Below are 20,973 nucleotides of genomic sequence, written 5' to 3'. Positions count from 1 at the left end.
TTACAGGGGCCTCTATGTTAAAGCTGAAATTTCTAAATACAGGTTTGGTAGGTGGCTTACCCAAAGCCAAGATAGTTTTAGCTATGTGAGATCATTGCACACTGAGCTTCCATTCATAAGCTCAGTGTGCACTAATATACTAATATACTAATATCAGTCTAGCAAAATATAATTTTACAGGGCTTTTCTATGATTCAGTTTTGAAAAAAATGAAGGCAGACCCTTGCTCCCTGGCATGGACCTACTGCCTAAATGTAACACTGTTTAATACTGAGTTTGTAGGCTGGTTCCCGCACACGAAATGTAATGGATAAGAAATGGTGCAGATACCCCCTAGATACCTGGTGGGGTATCAGGTCAGCCAAAGGGTTTTATGCACCTAAAACGTGTGTGGCCCCTAACTCTCTCCACACTGTTTCATACCCCACAGTCAAGCTTGACTGGGATTATTTTCTGACCTCACAGAAGCTGTTGCAGGTACACAGTTTCCATATGATTAAGCTCTGGCCATATCTGATCATTCTTTGCTATAATGTGACATTTGAAATGAAATTAAACAAGTGAGAATATGTTTATTTTAGTTAAAATTCCTTAGGTATTTTTATTAAATCAATATTTGATCAAACTGGTATTTATTTGAGCTTTTGAAAGTCACACTGCTTGCTACAGAAATAATAAGATGATTCTTGCGCATGAGTTTTTATTTTTAATAGTCTAATGTTATAATGGTAGAAAAACACCCACTGGGGATAGCAGGAAAAAGTTGCCCTTAGTGTATGTACTGTAAGTAAGCATGCTATACCCCAAACATTTCTTGCAACTTTCATTAAAAAATAGTAGCTTATTTATCAAAATAGCAGATCTAAAGCAAAGAAGCTATTCTGACAACTGTGGTTTAGCTCTGGCAATGGTAATACATATGGAACACATATGGAACACACAGAAGTAAAACATGGAGCAAATAGTAGAGAACAGCACTTAATTCTGAAACTTGCCAGTGGAACTCACTATGAAAAGAAGCTATGAGAAATTGTGTAAAAAGAAGCACTTGTTATTGCAAACATTTCAATCACATATCTGTGGGAAGAAGACACTGATGGAAATGCAGCTATGATAATTCATGGTTAGCACAATAGAATTATTATTTTAAGATTTTTTTGGTCCACGGATTTTGACTCATATGTTGAGTTCCTTCTTAGATAACATCTTATTACCATTGCCTGTGATGGCTAAGTTTGTGCGTGGAATGGCAACTAAAAATAATTCAAGTCAAAACTTTTGTCCCTGACTAATTCACAAACTGACTTATTTTTAATATAGATACACACAGTTGTGTTTGGAGTCAGCAACTAAAATAGTTGCTTAGCAACATAAAATCTCCCAAAGTGGAACTTTTGCCACAAACCTGAACAATCCCTCTCGATATTTTTAATGCATGCACGTCAGCAGGTGTTCACAGTATCATTAGTCTTAATCCAGTCAGTGCACATGTACCGAGAGTTCACCCAATACTAATCAGCTGAACACTTAATCGAGCTCATCTATTGGGTGCACAGCCACTGACACACACCAGAATGATGAATCAATTTGCTTACCCTTAGCCGAGGTTTTCAGAAGGCAAAGCAAGAGTCTTTTGATGAATTGCCCGAGAGAGTCCTATGAATCTGAATGACCTCCCTTATCCTAGACAGTCTTTCCCTGCTGTGTTACTGGTAGAGAGTAAAACTGGGGGCTCAACCACTCTACAGAGCCTGGCATCCAGATGACATCAGTTGGCTAAATATAGATTAATCACTCCAGCCTCATATCTTTCAGGCTTGAAAAGAGTCAAGAGTGAACAAAAAGGAACATCTACAATAATACCTCATTTGTTGAGATAAATTCCTGATATATAAGAGCAAGAAAAATTCTTGGTGTAAAAGATTAGAGATTAGAGTAAGGGCTACTTTCAGTATTCTAGTCGGCCAGTCCCTCCTTATAAACAATGTTCAGCAGTGTCTCGTGCTTCGTTTCACACTTTGGAGGGCATAGCATCTGTCAAGCTTTTTTTTCCTCTTTGTAATGTGACCTGGTGCCTTTTCCAAAATGCCATTGCCACTCCCTCATGTTTTACAGTTCACAAGTATTCAGCCAGCAGAAAATACTTGTGCTAGAATGGAAGTAACTTTTGCCATGACGTCTTTTTTTTTGTAATTAAAAAAAATAGCACAGAAATGTAGATCTAGCTAAGGTGTGACTTCTTAAATTAAACTTGTGTTCTCATTAGCAGTTATTTCTGGAAAAAACCTTGTTGAATTCATAGTGGAACAACTTTAAAGAACTGGTCCACTGGTGCAGTAGAGTTAGAGTTAAGGTGGCCATACACGTGAGGTCGCCAAGAGAGCAGATCTTCTTCTGATATGCCCTCCTTGTGGGTGGGCAATATCAGGCTAATTCGAATTTCAATGGCGGGCATAGGTGCCGTTGGTTCAGGGGCCGCATCAACAAGCCCAGTTAAGGAAAATGGAAAAATCAAACCTGCCTGTTCGATATCTGGCTGATTTCAGGCCAGATATTGGTCAGGCAGGCTGTCGTTCATGCCCATACATGGGCAAATAAGCAGCCGAAACGGTCTAAAGGACCAATTGAATTGGAATGGCGGGCATAGGTGCCGTCGGTTCGGAGCCCACATTAACGAGCCGATGTAGGCTTTAATCCGATGGAAAAATCAAACCTGCCCGTTCGATATCTGGCTGATTTCAGGCCAGATATCGGTCAGGCAGGCTGTTGTTCATGCCCATACACGGGCAGATAAGCTGCCAAATTGGTCTAAAGGACCAATATCGGCAGCTAGAATCGGCCCATGTATGGCCACCTTTATACACTTTTACAAGGTTGCTATGGGTTACAGATCTGGTACATATCTGTTTGATATTATTACATAAGCATTTGAGGCTTATACTGTATAATTCAATGGGTAAAGTCCATGATGTTCCTAGACCACACCAGGCCCCACTACAAAAAACTTTTGGATGGACCCGGTGCACAACGCAAGCATCAGGTTTAATAACCCATCACAAAATATGGGTTTCTTATCCCATATAACTCCAAACATTTATTTTTAAACTTGAAATATTAGGATCTGACAAAGACTATATTAATAATTAAAAACATGTTTAAATCAATTTAGCATGAATAAAGTTCCAAGGGGGGTGACAAATAAAGACTGTGATTGGTTATTTGGTTACCTAGTGTGGACTGGCAGGCTACAAGGGGCTTTGTTTGGCAGTACGCATGCTCTTTATTCATCCAAAACTTGCCTCTAAGTCAGAAATCTAAAAATAAGCACCTTTCTTGAAGCCACTGGGATCAACATCCAAGGGGTTGGTGAGCAACATGTTGCTCGTGAGCCACTGGTTGGGTATCACAGTTTTAAGGCATGCTTGAAGGTGACAATTTTTTTTGGAGCAAAAATAACAACTTTTAAGAGTTTTATTACATACACTGCGCAGTGGTGCAAACTATATAATTTGCAAACTTTCTCCCACTGTCAGAAGAAGGCGCTGTACAGTTTCCACGTTCACAAAACCTATATTAAATTTGTGCAAAGGCAAATTTGTTTGAACAGAGGCATACATTTTCACATTGCAAATATTTTTCCAATACTGACTTTTATTACATTCTCACCTAAGGGTTTAATATCCCCTTAGTGGGGATAGGTAGGATAGGAGCATCTGAGGCACCACTTTCCTTTGGCTCATTGGCAATGCAGTTGTCTTCAGCCCTTCGATGAATCCTTTCTTCAGTAGAAGTTTTTGTACCCAAGAAGATCATGGAAGTACCAATCCTGAATATACGTAAGTGTTTTTTGCCATGTCCAACTTGCTAATGATTATTTTAAATGAATATGCAATAAATGTATATATTTATTTCAGGTCTATGATTCCTGTACAGCTGTTTATATCAGTAAGCTCTAGAGACAGGACTAAAAGGAAAAACATATACCGGCAGTGACTGTCTCTGCATTTGTAGTGACGTACATGGAATCTTAAAAACTGTTTCTGTTTACTAAGGGGCAGATTTATGAAAGTATGAAATTAGAGATCACCATAATAAAATTCCATTGTTCTCTATTCATTCCTATGGGAATTTTAGAGTCACATTTGTCAAATGGTGAACTCTAAGTTTCACCTATTGTTAAATACACCTCTAAAAATCCCATAGGAATGAATAGAGAGTGGGGGAATATTACTGTGGCAAACTCTAATCTCACACTTTGATAAATATGCCCCTAAGAGCTGTATGGTTTTCTTGCACTTTCTATTTATTTAATTCCATTTTATTTTATTTTTTCCAGTCATTGAATAAAAACAATCGCAAACAGTTTGCTTATTTAGCAAAAGACACATAGGAGTCTTTTTTGTCCACTCAACTCGTAAACTTTCAGGGGCAACTATAACCTTGGCTTCTCCTTTCTCAGATTTCACATGTATTTTTGCCATGGGATGTCAATATGAAGAGAAAACATGAATGTAGGATTTGTAAATGTTATCTTGGGTATATTTAGAATTGACTAATGTCTCTAGCATACATATTTTACTTAATCAGCCAAAAGGAAGAGCCAGGTGGCATGCAATGTTCTCGCTAAACATGACTAAATTTATTTATGATGTCAGATATTGTGTGTTTTTCCATGATCTTAATCCATGTGAATTGAAATACCTACTGTGCAAACAGTCAGCTAGATTCTCAGTATTTCTCATTTATGTCTTATTTACAGAGGAAATTTTGCTAGGCTATGTATTACTAATGATGCACAAATTTTTACTTCCTGTGTTTGACCATGAGCTTTTTTTTTTTTTTTGAATGAATTCATTGGAAGCATAAGTTTGTTAAAAAACATCTGACACAGTGAAAATAATTGAATAAATCAGGCTAGGGGAATTGTATTTAAGCTTTATGGATTCAAGTTCCACTTTGTATCCCAACTTTACTTCCAGTCACACTAAGGTAGCTTTGCAAATATAAAAGTTAATTATCATTAACATCAAACCTTACCTAAGTTGGCAACGAGGCTGGGCTCACCATTAACTGTATTGAGTCCAACATAAGGTATAGCCTGACAGGTAGCCTGTCACTATCAGGGAAGATGCTCCAGTAGCTCCCCTTCTTCTTTTCTACTGATTCACTGCACATGCTCTGTGCTGCTGTCAGTTACTGAGCTTAGGGACCGACTCACAATATACTGTATATAAAGAATATATGCCATGATATAAAAGCTGATTAGTGTGAAACCAGTGCAATTAGCATCCAAATTTAATAATCAGCCCTTTAGCATCAGCTTATATGACAGACAAACCACATTTTCTGCTTGATGATATGCAACAACCCCTTAGCTTGGCTTCTCAACAGCTGCTCAGAGCACAATAAACATGTGAGTGTTGCTGACACTTTTAACAGAATCCAAGATGGGGAGCTCCTGTGACAACTTGGCTGAAGACTTGGCTCATTACTGCTAAAGAGTTGCTGAATCTTTAGGCTGCTGCAATAAGTTTGGTATATGAAATATGGCATGTTTTAGCCATATTTCTTTTTAGGGTTTAGTAGTTCTCCTTTAAATGGTACTGTGTGGTTATTGTTGTGAAATAGCCAATAATAACTCACCCATGATTGTTGTTTTCAAAACAATTTTGTATTTAACTGCAAGCATTGCTTGACTTCAGTAGCAAGCAGTTCTGGACTGGGATTCAAATGCCCAAGTATCCCCACACCCACCTTATAAATAGTGACTGTCTATGGCAGTCACACAGCACCCTCTCTGGTATATGCCAGAATCCACAGATTGCTAGTTTGGGTCTGATGGTAGGACACTGCTGATATAACTTGTGCGCTTCAATTATAGTCATACTAATGTAAAAGTACAGTGGGGAAGATTTTGCTGCTGCACAGAAGTCCCTCCATTTTATATGTAGTGTTGCTTTTGTAAATGAGCTCAACAGACCACTAAAGGAGAAAAAGTCAATTTTATGTCACTTTTTTAAACATTTAACCTTGCCTATCCAAAAGATTTGCAACATTTTAACTGTATTTGTATGTAATGCAAATGAATCACTTTTGAAGTAATTCACTTATTTTTTGAGGTCATTTCAATATATGCAGTATATTGTGAGTCGGCCCCTAAGCTCAATAACCAATTTCATCTGCTAAAGGGTTGGAATTGCCATGGGCTGGTACAGAAACCCAAAACATAATGTATATTGTATATTTTTGCCCTACTTCTTTAGTCCCCCTTTACCTACAGGGCTTCTTTGGGAATGACTGAGCTGTGCATAAGGTGCAATAGCCCTTGGTGCAAAGTGCTCTGTGCCTGAGCAGTAAAAGGTACTCCTTCCCCAAAGGGAATTGCAAGTTGCTCCAACATTAACAGTACTTTATTATTTCAGGGTTCTGTGTCCAGCAGTCAGATAACATGTCTTGTAACAAGGACACCAGAGCAAATTATCAAATAAGAATCACAAAGGTTTAATCTGTTTATGGCATCCGTTTATGTGGTGGATTAAAGATGAAGTCTGATTTTTTTGTTTTTGCATTGTGAACATGCACCTGCACACCCAAGACTGTCACAGAGAGGTTCAGATTGGAATTTCTTTTTAGAAGAAATAACATTTATGATACATTGTCAAATGTGTAATAAGACCATTTATTATTAATATGACCAATAACGTAGCTGTATTAGGAATGACACCTTGATATCATATAGAAACTGGAAGAATGGCACTGCTTTGTGTAAGAATTCTGTTGGCTAAGCTTTCGTGTTTACAAAGGCAGCATATGGATAATTTTCCTTTCCGTACACTTCTGACAACATATTGGGCAATATGACCTTGTCTTTTGCTAATCTCCTAAATTCAGTGCATCTAAAACAAAATTGTACACAGAAGAGATTATGTGATTATCTAAATGCGGGCACAGCAAAACATCAATTCATCTTCCATTTGTGCAGAAAAGTAATATTTATTCAAGCACATAGTTACATCTTGCAACACAGGAGTTTTCCAAGCATTCTACTTTAGTGGGCAATCAAAATGTCAAACTAAACACACACTTCAAAAAGCAAGAAAAGAACAATTTCCCGTTAAGATGGCAATAATGTGAATAATTATGTGATTTACATGATATAAATAGTCACCCACTGCTCTGTTCCTCTTGTCTGGCCTACTCTGTGCCGACCGGTTATTCATTCTCTGTCTCAGTAACATTTTAAATATTGTAAGTACAGTTTAGTCATTATTATACAAATACCAATTCGAAGGCAAGGGGCATATTTATTAAAGAAGTAATACACAATTTACTGACAAAAAACTTTTGCTGGTTATAAACATTTTCTAAAGGAAAATTTAAACTTTAGCTAGTTGAAAAGCCAGTAACATCAGGGAATGAAAATGGCCTAAACACATTTACAGATCATTTACTTTGCATACATTCTAGAAAACATGATATTTCCATTATTAATACCTGTAGTTTTATTTGGCAGGGCTTTTGGGACAGCTTATAAAATATGTATTATCTAAGGCTCATGGCACACAGGATGCATTCTCCACCAGTGTTTTTCAGCCAGTGGTATGCAGAAAAGAAAGAACTATGGGAAGGTGGTCAAACATCACTCCTAAAACTGACGATTACATTTTCATGGAATGTGTAAGATATTGGATTTGCTCCCTAGAATTCTTTCTGTATTGCATACAAATGTGGAAAGCGTCACCTCACCTGAAATAATTTACTTGTCAGCCAATAGTAAAGCCTATTTAAGAGCCTATCAGTTTTAACAGAACAGGTGAATTTTGACCCAAAAGTGCTTAAATATAAGGGTTTCATGAGCTTTAGGATCCATTAACCATAAGAAAAGGAAGAGAGAAGAAACAAAAGCGGTTAGAACATAGCAGAGCTTATAGCAAACTTCTACTTCAAAGAACCATTTTTAACATAAACAAGGTAGAATTAAATATGAGGTCAAATAAATCACATATATTTTTGTTGTTACTGGTCCTTTAAAGAGATATTCTTTACATATTCCTGGCAAGTGTAAATGATATGTAATCAGGAGTGAAGTTTGTGCAGAAAATCATTTTGTGTAACAGCATTTTGACCATTGCTGCAAACATTTACATAGAAACAGTACACAAAACAAGAGAGCACTAAGAACACTTATCTAAAGGGAAAAAAGAATGTATTTCATTTATTCCAAATGCTATATTCTTCTTAGAATTAATGCTACAAGGCAGGTATAGTCTGCATTTCCTTTTATAGCGATGGAGCTGCCGCACATGCTCATTTGGCCTGGTCCCTATATACCCACTCAGCACCAGGTTGGGCTCATTTATCAATACTGGGCAAGTTTGCCCATGGGCAGTAACCCATAGCAACCAATCAGTAACTGGTTGCTGTGGGTTACTGCCCATTGCAAATTTGCCCAGTGTTGATAAATGATATTATTGCAAACACAAAATAATTTACTTCTCAAAGAAAATGAATCTTTATTGAATAGGAGCCAGTTTATCCTAGAGGTGTTGTTAGCTCCATTATATAAAATGACATAATATAACTTGCATACATGGCTTTTTAACTTAAAGTTAAATTAAAATGCTTTTCAGCATCTGTTCTTACAACATAAACATCATATGCAAACTTAAATATATACCTCCTGCTCCTTTCTAAAGATAGCAGGATCGCAGGCTGTTTGCGTGCATGGTGGTGTAGGTGGAGATTTGTGTGTGAGCTGGAAAGGCATTTATAAAGCTTATTATCTGCACAGTTTTTTCTTACTTTTCTATTTTCTATTTTGCTATTTTCTGCATTGTCATTAAAAGAAGAAAGTAATAAGGCTATTATGGAATAACAGTGCCTAGAATCAGAGCTTTTTCTATAAAACAGTAGCTTGTACTTGATCCTAAATAAGCTTCTCAAATGCATATTGGTGGCAAAACAATTCTATTGGGTGTATTTAATATATAAATTATTTTTTCAGCAGACTTAAGGTATGGAGATCCAAATTACGGAAATATCTCTCATCTGAAATGCCTAGGTCCCAAGCATTCTGGATAACAGATCCCATACCTGTATATAGTTTGTGCAGTGATTTCTATCTATGGTTTTAAGCTAGTTACCTGCGGCATCCGACACATCCAGATTAGTTATTCAATAATGTAAACTGGGTCTAAAAGAGCTCTAACAAAAATATTTTAGTAAGAAACGAATAGGAAATGTATTGATAATTTGTTTTGCATTCCTCTGTGGATATAATTGTTGGATTGATCTAGTGATTTCAACTTTTTAAACTGACTAGCCCAATGTCTCCATCTAAAGTAGCTGTCCCAGCACACACTCCATTCAGGCAAAGAACTGCTCAAAGAAAAAGAATCTGCCTCTCAAGTGCTTTCATTTAATAAGGGTGCAGCGTATACCTGATGTACAAGGTACATCAGGTACATAATAGGTATATAGGGCAGATATGGCCTGCTTAAATATTCAAGCACCCCAAGAGTCAGACAAGTATAAGTGCAAGTGAGTGTGCCAGTCAATGCTCTGTGTTCCAGCTGTGAAGTTATTTGTGGTGATAAACCTTGGGGCATACACTGAGCTTTCACTGCTGTTACTTTTTAATTTTTTGTTTTTTTAAAAATACCTTTCTCTTCTGCCGGTTGTTGGGGGCTTACTGACCCAAACATGCAAGACAAAAAAAATAAATAAATAAAATATATATATATATATATATATATATATATATAGAATCCAAAGTGGGGAGCACACCACATAATTGTTCTAAACCTCGGTGCCAGAGCAGGGAAATCTTCTAGCCAAGCAAAAGTGTCGGCACTCATAGGATTTGATCATCAAAGCACAAAAAACAATAAAGGCTTATTCAAATGCAAGCGGTGAAATTTATTTCCAACGTTTCAGTCCTTACCTAGGACTTTCGTCAGGGAAAGTCCTAGGTAAGGACTGAAACGTTGGAAATAAATTTCACCGCTTGCATTTGAATAAGCCTTTATTGTTTTTTGTGCTTTGATGATCAAATCCTATGAGTGCCGACACTTTTGCTTGGCTATATATATATATATATATATATATACACATTTAATGTTATTGGTACCTAATATTTTTATTCATATTTAATTTTCTCATTCAAACTTCCACCTAGTTGCTAGGGTAAATTGGACCTCAGCCACCAGACAGCTGCTGAATTTCCAAACTGGAGATTTGCTGAACATACAACTAAATGATTCTAAGAAGGAAAATAAAAAAATGAAGACCAATTGCAAGTTGTCTCAGATCATCTCTCAACATCACACTAAAAGCTGATGCAAAACTGAAGTAGCTCTATAACTGTGAAAAATGCTCATGTAATTCTAGGTATAAAACTGAGCCATTTCTTCTGTATTGAATCCTGAATAGTGCCCTATACCATAAATCTCTCTACTCACGCGCTTTTGGCTCAAAAGTTGTTTGTGGTGTGAGTATGCCAAGCGAAGAAGCCATTACAGAGCAGAAACAGTTTTTCTCAGCACAGCGGAACTTCCTTAGCAACAGTACTGCAGTTTCTGAAAGAAACTTTTAGCGAGCTGACAGTGATGACATTTCTATGAAGCTTTAGGTCAATGTTAGGACGCAAATTGTAGCATTTGTGCTTTATACAAAACACCACAGGCTAAAGTACAAGAACATTGGGCAAAATTATAGTCCATTCATTCTCACAGCAGATCTCTCCATAATTATAGAGGCTTTCAAAAGTGTTAGAGTCATGTACAGTTTATTTCTATAACAAAAATCACTTTCTCTTTTCAATTTTCAAAGCAGGAATCTTTTTTTTTTTTTTTTTTTTAAATAAGGTAATTTTGCCATATCTTAGCCCACCTAGCAGTTTGTACCATGTATGTATTTGTCAAGAGTTCATTTAAAACACAAAAAATGTCAGCCAGAATAAAGAGAAAATAAAGGCTAATTATTAAAAGGGTATTTAATATATATTTTATAAGATATGAGGGTGCATAATAAACAAAAATGGATGCAAAAATGCTTTTGTATGATTGTGCCAACACCTGTCTTCTCCCATACTGCCTGCTACTTTCCCTTTTCCCATTAACCATCAACCTTTATATTTCTGTATATATAGTTACCATATGTTCCTAAGCAAATTTCATCAGGTTGACTCACATCTAAATTCTATATATAAATAAAGTTGTGCATTATGGTACAGGTATTTGATCTTTTATCTGGAAACCAGTTATCCAGAAAGCACAGAATTACTCTGTACTAAAAGAGTACCTTGTACTTTATCGTAACTGAGCTGCATGAATCTATAATGAAGGCAAAACAATCTAATTAGGTGTATTTAATGTTTATTTGATTTTTCAGTAGGCGTTAGGTATGCAGATCCAAATTATGCAAAGAACACCCTAGGTCCCGAGTATTCTGGATAACAGGTCCTATACCTGTACTGTGGTTCTTTTTCTATCAACATATTTCTCTATTAACTCTTTCTTTATTATCTCATATAATATATTGTTCTTATCGGGCACCAATCCAGGCAGCAAAAAGCAAAAGTACCAGCTACCGCTCCTTTAGTATGTAAAAGGCTTGGATCCCTCTCCTTCTCTAAAACCTACCAACAACAACTTTTCACATAACATGTATCCATTAATATATAGTATATCATGTATATGAAGCCTTCTGGATTAACATATACAATTTCTAATAAAATGTACCTATGTATTTTCAACATTAGCCAGCTATACCTCATTAATAGGATACATTCATCCATAAATTTCCCCTTTCCTTTTTTTATTTTTCTTGTTCCTTAAATTTTACTTCTAATTAGTGTAGGGTGGGTTTTTGGTAATAAATATATAATTTGTTTTCAATCAAATTGCATGTTCTCAAGTTACTGTGATAGAATTTCCTCTTTATGAATCCCTTAGAGTGGTTGCGTTAAGCATAGATTGGTAATACTTTATTTTGTATTGCCAAGAGATTCTACAAATAAACCCTATAATTTTGCTCAAATTACTTTAGGTATATTCTAGGCCCAAATATAGATGGAAGTGGGTGGTTCACCTTAAAGTAAACTTTTAGTATGTTATAGAATGGCCATTTTTAAGTAACTTTGCACTTACGTAAGCAACTTGTCTTTATTATTCATTTTTATAGTTTTAAAATATTTACCTTCTTCTCTTGACTCTTTTCAACTTTTTAAATGGGGGGTCACTGACCCCAACATCCAATAAACTATTGCTCTGTGAGGCTAGAATTTTATTGTTATTGGTTTTTTTTTAATTACTTATCTTTCTATTCAGGCCTCTCCTATTCATAATCCAATATCTCATTCAAACCAAAATCCCATGGTATCTGATATCTGACGTCTTTCCCTTAACTGGAAGTAGGTGTCTTACAAATGGTCCCTGTACTAATATTTCTTATACTTAATTCTCTTCCCATGCTCATATGCAAAATGCTGGTTATCTGTTGCCTAAGTAGAAACAGTGCTCTGAATAAATCCTTGCTTAATAAACTATCGTATAGGTTTTTCCAAGGGGGAATTTTAAAAGCATAACTAAATGTTTCCCTTAAAAGTTTTTTAATCATTTACTGTGCAGCAGTATTCAATTTACATCACATCACATTTCCACCACCTACAGAAACCTAATTATTCCTACTCTGTGTTGCAAGGTATAAATATCCCAGAGCGTCTAACTGCACTTCTTTTCAATGGTGTATTGGCTGACGCATAGATTGTTATGACTGCTGGAATATGAATTCTTTCTTTCAAACAATGTCTCCAAAAACCCCTGAACCCAGGTGTTAAAAACCATTTTCCAGCAGAACAAAAACATGCACCACTTAGTGTAACTCATCAGTCATTCTCACCCACGTTTAAAGCACTTTGCATTGAGCACAATAGGAATGAAAGCCTTGTATATATAATTGCTGGAATTCTGTGAAATCAATTTAGAGTTAAGCATTGCATCCATCAGCCGGCATTCACTGCTATTAAACTGAAGCAACAAATACTGTATATCCCTCTCTTTTTAAAAATATGTTTCCCATTGACTGTATATTGCAGGCAGCTTACTTGCTATTCTTTCTAACATGCGGGTCCATTTAAATATTAGCCTAACTGACACATTCAAATAGCCAACAAGACCAAGACACTCTAGTTTACAAGGAAATGTCTTCATTATTGTTTACAAATCTCTCATAAACATGAAATGGTGCCACAATATAGACTGTTAGATATGATGCGCAAAACAACCAACTAGATCTTTGCTCTGGGTTCACAGATAGGGGTGCTGATACAATGAGGCAAGACAAGAACCTTACCTCAGGTGGCAGTGCCCTACAACTTTTGTGTCCAAAATTCTGGTTATTAAACCAAAATTTTGGCTCTTCTAGTGCAAAGAGCACTCTCCTTACTAGCGATGCAGCCCTCCTCAACCCATTTCGACACACATTTCTGAATGTTGAGGGAGGTACAATATCTGGAAGGCGGTCAACCTAGGGCCCAGAAATGTCCCTTCCCACAGTCACCTTATCACCACTGTTTGTGAATCAAATTATATTAGTGGTATCTTTATCTCTAAGGGCTCTGGCACACGGGGAGGTTAGTCGCCCCCGCGACAAATCTCCCTTGTCACGGGCGACTAATCTCCCCGAACTACCATCCCACCTGCAAAAATGTAAGTCGCCGGTGGGATGGCACACGCTGCGTAAGCGATTTCGGCAAATCGTAGAAGTTGCCTTGCAAGGCATTTTCGGCGATTTGCCGAAATCGCCTGCACAGCATGTGCCATCCCACCAGCGACTTACACTTTCGCCGGTGGGATGGCAATTCGGGGAGATTAGTTGCCCGCGAACAGGGAGATCTGTCGCGGGCGACTGATCTCCCCGTGTGCCAGAGCCCTAAGGGACTGATTTTAAATTGCATCGATTCTGATGAGTGACACAGAGAGTACTCCACAAAATACAAAAATACTCATGTCTAAAATAAGTAATGTTGCTGATAAATTAGCTTTTCTATTCATTTTGAAGTCTTTGCTGTATGTATATTTGGAGCAAACCAATCATGCTAAAGAACTAATTTCTTCAGAAAGTGACTTAAAGCAAATGCAACCAGCCATGCTATCCATAAGAAATGTCTATTTAAAAGTTAGTGTTGTGTAATCAATGTCTGGTACATTCCCCACATCAAAACCTTTTAATTATTTATTTATTTCCTGTAATGTCACATGAGCATTCGTCATTGTGATTCTAGCCATGTCAGCTCCACTCTTTTAATCTTATTGCATAATTTTCAAAAAATGATTGGTTGAGAAACAGATGTGCCTATCCATTTCAACTTTTGCCAATTCTCATTCATGTGAATCCAAAGTAAAGCAAATATAAAACTCCTCTGAAGCCATTTTTAATTCTTACAATTAATAATATTGTCAGGCTTCATTTAAAAGTAATGCTAAAAGTAGCATTGAATTCATCTGATCCTTTCTAAAAGACTGCAGTAGGTCTTGTGGCAATCAGTTAAAACATTTATTTACTAGTAATATTTTTACTGTGTTTGCAAACAGTCTACTGTCACTTTCTATGATAAATGTTAAAAAATGATGAATAGCCTTACAGTTCGGTTTTATTTATATTTTTATATAAATATAAAAGTCTCTCTGTTAGCTTCTCAATTTCCTAATTGATATTCTGCCCAGAAAGTGGCCAGGAAAAAAATGACATTAACACAGAAAAGGCAATGCCAACCAGGCCTGCACTATCTAAGATTCAGTTTGGGATTTTCCCAAATCCCACTTGTTTTTCCTTTGCATGCAAACTTGCCCATGTGGCTGACTATAATCCAAATCTTTGCTGCCTGCTAGAACTCATCATTTGATAAATATGCTTCTAAAAATCCGATAGGAATTAATAGAACATGGGTGAGTTTTTATGTAATAAGCTCTAAACTCACATTTTGATAAATCTGCCCCTGGGTAATGTGAATATTTACTGATTTAAATATGAAAAATGATGGTTTCCCTTTGTTGTAATGCAAGTCATTTTGTTTTAGAGCATCCCTTAATACAATGTCTTATGTTCTGTCAAAATATTTAAAAATTGGGTATGAATTTGGGAGTATTGCTTTTCTACAAAGATATCATTTACACTTGTATTTACTGATAAAGCACATATCAAACCTGACCCTTTCTGCATCTTGTTTATTTATATAATAGCAGAATGTAACCCACAAATGCCTAGATCATTAAGAGAGACTGGAATCTTTATTGACAGAAAACTGCAGATCAATGATTTTATTTATTGAAAATCATTTGTCCTTAAGGGCAAAGGCAGTTGGCACTGTTCTGGGCAGTTTGAGCCCTGTTTTTATAAACAGCACAAAAGTCCTTCACCGAAACACCCAAAACAGCACCAAATAGACTTGCATTGCTAACAGCCCGATATGTCTTTGCTCTGTGACTACTACATTTTTTCACGACATCCTCTTTAATATAAAAACATTCCTTAACTGTACATTGCTCCTTTAACCTAGCTTTAAAAAAGCAAATAATTGCCTTAATATTTTATTAATATTTCCTTATTTCCATTTAACATGTTATGAATATCTGTCACTGTACTGCTATAGTACCCATAAGGTTTGCCATTGCGTTGGGTACAGTATACCCTAGGACATGTAAGGATTTCTAGCTACATGGGTTAATATTGATGTGTGGCCACACTCACATCACACACAACCACAACAATCCAGAATTTTGTGAAGAAAATGTGAAAGATAATTCTAAAATACACAATGTCTGAAACAGCAGTTGTATTGGGCATGTGTTTATGTCTGTAATCTGCCTTATAAGAAATTACCTTGATTGCTATGAAACCTTGCTAAACCCCATTTTAAAATACAATAATTATATAATCTACCTTTATACTTAACGCTTCCAGACCCTAGGGTAAGCATTATAGTTTGTATTACGAACTGTAGACGTGCCATATTCTGACCTGGTATCCAAAAGCACTGGTCTAGGATCTGTAATAGAGTGCTGGCTGGAATATGGGTACCTGAGCTGATAACCACACTGGAAAGATGGGGCAGAGATTACATTCTTTGGTACCATTGCAATGCCACTAGGCCTTCTCTCTGGTATGCCTTTATATGGGCCTGGAATAGCTGGCACACCAGAGACTGACTTCCTGACTACTGTAGGCTCTGGAAGGGTTTTCCTACGTGCAGCAGACATAACATTGGCAGAAACCGACTTATGTATGGTTTGAGGAAAAAAAGCATCATCAACCAGACCCAGAGGAGATTTTGCTGCAGCTTCCCATGGTGTTGGTCTCTTGCCAGGCGTATCTGGTGTTAAAACTGGTTTGGTAACATAACCAGGTGCAGGCTCAAAAAGAAGAGGAGAAGAGGGTGATCCAATAGCTTGCAAACAGCCCGATGATGAACTTCTTCCAACTAGGAAATTTGGCCTCCCATCGTAACTTCCCTATGAATAACATAATATACACATTATTAATGAGAATGAATGACTGTCATGACACAGCTCTTTGTACACAAGTAGCACTATATAACTAAAAATACACATGAAACTGTGATGCATGTTGGTAAACTGAAGCTTTGTTATAAAAATAAAAATTAAAAAACAGTATTTAAAGCATATCTAAATCAGGCACGCTTGCTTGGTTGCATAAAACCATATTAAAGCACATTTGTAAAAGATTTATTTTATCAGTAGTTATGCCAGTGAGGTCACTGTGTAAATTACAACTCCTATTATATGTCTTTATATACCTTTTTATGTCTTTAGCCAAGGTACATATACTTTACCGTTGGAGGGATCTAAATACCCTAGTTGAGTCATTTAGCTCAGCCCTATCTACAGTACATAAACATTACTTTTAATGTTATTTTTGCTATCTTTTAATTATATAGCATAATTATATTATGCTGCGCCTTACAAAGATTCTTAAAGGAACAGTAACATCAAAAAATTAAAGTGTTTTAAAGTAATTAAAATACAATGTGCTGTTGCTCTGCAAAAAAATGGTGTTTTTGCTACAGAAAAGCTCCTATATAAATAAGCTGCAGTGTAGCCGTGGGGGCAGCCATTCAAGCTGGAAAAAAGGAGAAAAGGCACAGGTTACATAGCAGATAACTAGTAGATAAGCCCCATATAATGGGGGTTTGTCTGTTATCTGCTAAGTAACCTGTGCCTTTTCTCCTTTGTATGGCTGCCCCCATGGCTACACAGCAGCTAACTTATATAAACTATAGTAGTCTTTCTGAGGCAAACACCAGTTGTAGCAATGCAGGGCAACAGTACATTATATTGTTATTACTTTTATACACTTTCATTTTTTGGTGTTACTGTTCCTTTAATCTTTCACATTTGTTCTCCAGCTCATTGGAGCATAGGGTCAAATTAATCACTTTTTGTTCAAATAAGTAATACTGTACATGAAAATCAGATCACTAAATGGTTCATAAGTGACTGTTTTGGACCTGCACCTCAAGCTTCTTGAAAAGTTGTTGTGTGCTGAGGTATGCATGCAGGCAACCCCCTGGGCATGGCTCATTCCAATACAAAATAAATAAAATATTTCTTGCATTGCAGTTCCTGCCTTGATTTGCAGATAAAAAGCTGAATCTATTAAGGAAAAAAAACATGCTGGCCTTTTCCATATATATCACCCATAAAAGAGGCAAAGTTCTTGTGAGGACATATAAAGTGGACCCCCCTTTTTTCACCATGCCCAGTTAGTAAGACACACACTCCTAACCAAAAGAAAATGCTTACAGACTCAAATAAAGGAGTAGCCTACATGAGTAGATATAAAGTAACAATGAAGAAAACATTTGAAGAAAATATATATTAATATAGTTAATATATTATTTGAATATATGTGAATGTTGTGGGGTGACGCCTCTTGACAGAGTTTTAAGAGAAAAACAAAAAATAAAGGAACTAAGTAAATATAAGTATATGAGTGAATTTTCTTTCCTATTTAGATTTTAGTCAGCAAACATCAGTGTTCTTTGGTCACAATGAAATCTTTCATGAGAACTGTGTTTTAGGGTAAAGGCTTTGCCTCAACAATAGCGGGTTTTTGCTTGGCGTGGTCAGATTACATGAGCAGATGATGTACAACCAATGTGAAATTACAAGGAAAACCTGTTTATGGAAGGTCGTGCTTTATACTTTGTAGAACAAAACAAACTTTACATTCCACTGTTCAACAGTAAACATTTCAGTATAAATAAATTATAGTACTTATATATTATGTATTGTAGTCTTATAGTTTCCACTAGCTCTACTGTTGAGAATATATAATAATGCTTTATAGCAGGGGTCCCCAAACGTTCTTACTCGTGAGCCACAGTCAAATGTGAAAAGACTTGGAGAGCAACACAAGCACCATAAAAGTTCATGGAGGTGCCAAATAATGGCTAAGATTGGCTATTAGGCAGCCTCTATGCACACTATCAGCTTACAGGGGGCTTTATTTGGTAGTAAATCTTGTTTTTATTCAACCAAAACTTGCCACCAAGTCAGGAATTCAAAAATAACTACCTGGTTTGGGGCACTGAGAGCAACATCCAAGGGGTTGGTGAGCAACATGTTGCCCCTGAGCCATTGGTTGGGGATCACTGCTTTATAGCACCTATAATAATAGCATAATAATGCTTTATAGTACCTGAAGTGCAAATAATAAAGTTCCAAAGTATGAATAAGAAAATTGCACATTATTTATTAACATTTATGGTTTAAAGTTAGAAATGCGGTACCATGAGAGACAAATTTCACGAAAATGCTAACATTAGAATTTCTGCATGTAAATTACATTACTCATGGTGGCTTAATTGCAGGAAAATGCAAAGGGAGGCATTTGCCCACAATTAGAAGTAGAATTGCTGTAAGTAAAGTTATTTGGAAAATAATTTTTTTAAAATCTGAATTATTTCATTAAAATTGACTCTATGGGAGACAGCATTCCCATAATTTGGACCTTTCTGTACAAGGGGTTTCTGGATAACGGGTCCCATACCTGTACTAAGAAGTTGGCACTTGAACATTGCACAGAGGGCACCACACAAAAAACTCTGCACTCTCCTTGATTGTGTCTTTAACTAAGGCCAAACCATATTTTCTCAAATAATTATAAAGAATATCATATTCAGAAGCAATTTCAGCCAGGTAAGTATGAAGAAATAGCTTATAAGCAGTACAGGACCTTCTTTCTCTATTTATTCATAGAGACAGCTGGATGATGGGATGAAAATGCAAGAAAAATGCATCCCAAAGGCCTAGCGTGCAGGGTCTGCTTCCTCTAAAGCTGCATGAAAATTCCTGTGATGCTCAGGTAGGCGAGAGGGTGGGAAGCAAGCATGCAAGTCTGCAGTGGGGTGCCCGCGGGTGGAGTTAGAGGACCGGATAGGGTTTGATACTCTGCACTGGGTCCCTTTGAAGACTTTTTTTTGCTTTAAGCAGAAGCCAGCAGAACATATATTAGTAAGGCTAGTAGTGAGGGGGATTAGTAAACAGATAACTGGAGGAACTTGTAACATATAACAGGGGAAACGTTATATTATAGGGGATCATTTTCCCATCATGGTGCAATAAGGGAAGTAGAAAGTGGCACTCCTGTCTGCATCATTCAGAAACAAACAAAATAAGGTAATGAATCATTTTCAGTGTCTATTAATACAGCCAAGCTTATGCAATAGAAATATAAACAATTACATGCTTTAAGTGATATGGGTAATGGTATACTATGCAGCATTTCTACCGCTGAAAGAAGGATCTTCCATAACCAGACATATTCAATTATCTAATTTTTTGCTGTTCATGAAAAGTGCAATGCCATGAGTCTTTAGTCACACAGAGCACATCTGTAAAATATACAATTCCTCTACATTTGTGTAACTATTAGATTTCCTTTGTTAAAACACATTGTCTGTATTCTAAAGCGGGGGATGGAACATTTTAATGGTGCAAGATGCCTGAGTTCAGTGATTAGGTGCCTAACATTCTGTACATTGGTTATTATACATAGACAGCAATGCCATGCAGATATGTCAATCTATACTGCACGGGCACATCTTTCATTTACACAGTTATTGTCCTTCACCCATCACTGCACTTATGTAAGTGGAATACAGAACTGGAGAAAAAAAACTATTATTAATAGGGTAAAAATATACACATATGTTTATGCCTGTATACTTTTGAATGTATTAATATGCCTTATTTATTTAAATGCTTTAGAGCTGCTCTATATACAAGCACTGTTCTCTTTTATGAGGGTGTTCAAACCATGTCCACTGTACCCAAGGTCAAACTAAAACTGAGTAGTTAAATGTGTGTGCTCCTGAATAAGTCAAGAGGTACACCTGTTTTTCACAGTGCTCATATGTCACATTTATGGACACTTTTTCCTCATGTCGGCTTGGCAGATCGGATGTCTTTAAATCAGACTCCAATACTCTAGTTTAAAAGGCACTGCTTAGGCTTACTTACAAGGAGAAGCATATGGACTATGGCAGCTTTTTAAACCAGGAAAGCAACATACAGTTTTAATATTCTTTTTAATGCTCAGCCATAAAATTTTATTTGGAACAACCAACTGGCCTTGTAATCTCAGGTTATGTCAATTGACTGTATTACTTTGATACTGCAGGCAACGATGATCAAACAGTTATGCATTTTTCACTGATGGTCAGGTCATAGGTATTTTTCTGATTTGGTAACTTTGATGAGGAAGGCTTATAACTATGCATGTAATTAAAGGTTGTGCTAATTTTGTTTTTTCCCCCACAATACACTGCTGGCAGATACAAATGGGGCGATTATTTCTCCCACCACAGTAGTAACCAATTTCCAAAATGGACACAACTGATGCACTTCATCGCAAATTGGGGGAATTGTGCCCCATAAGTCTGACTAGCAT

General features: G+C 36.6%; 2 protein-coding genes across 5 annotated transcripts in view; both read right to left on the bottom strand.

Annotated features, from left to right (window-relative positions):
* myoz2 (myozenin 2) overlaps positions 1-1,999 on the bottom strand; it is a 31,108-nt gene extending 29,109 nt beyond the window's left edge. The window contains exon 1 of one of the 4 annotated variants that reach the window (XM_012961309.3): positions 1,596-1,999. The gene's annotated coding sequence lies outside the window, so the exon portion shown is untranslated. 4 annotated transcript variants of the gene reach the window in all.
* A 13,479-nt stretch (positions 2,000-15,478) lies between these two features.
* synpo2 (synaptopodin 2) overlaps positions 15,479-20,973 on the bottom strand; it is a 122,385-nt gene continuing 116,890 nt past the window's right edge. The window contains exon 5 of the mRNA XM_031903031.1: positions 15,479-16,511. Within this exon, the coding sequence (XP_031758891.1) occupies positions 15,951-16,511 (561 nt within the window). The 3' untranslated portion in view covers positions 15,479-15,950. The remainder of the gene's footprint in view (positions 16,512-20,973) is intronic.

This window comes from Xenopus tropicalis, chromosome 1 (genome assembly GCF_000004195.4).
Source record: "Xenopus tropicalis strain Nigerian chromosome 1, UCB_Xtro_10.0, whole genome shotgun sequence".
NCBI classification, from domain to species: Eukaryota; Metazoa; Chordata; class Amphibia; order Anura; family Pipidae; genus Xenopus; species Xenopus tropicalis.
The sequence above is the reverse complement of the archived record's forward strand: the minus strand, read 5'-3'. Positions and strand labels throughout refer to the sequence as shown.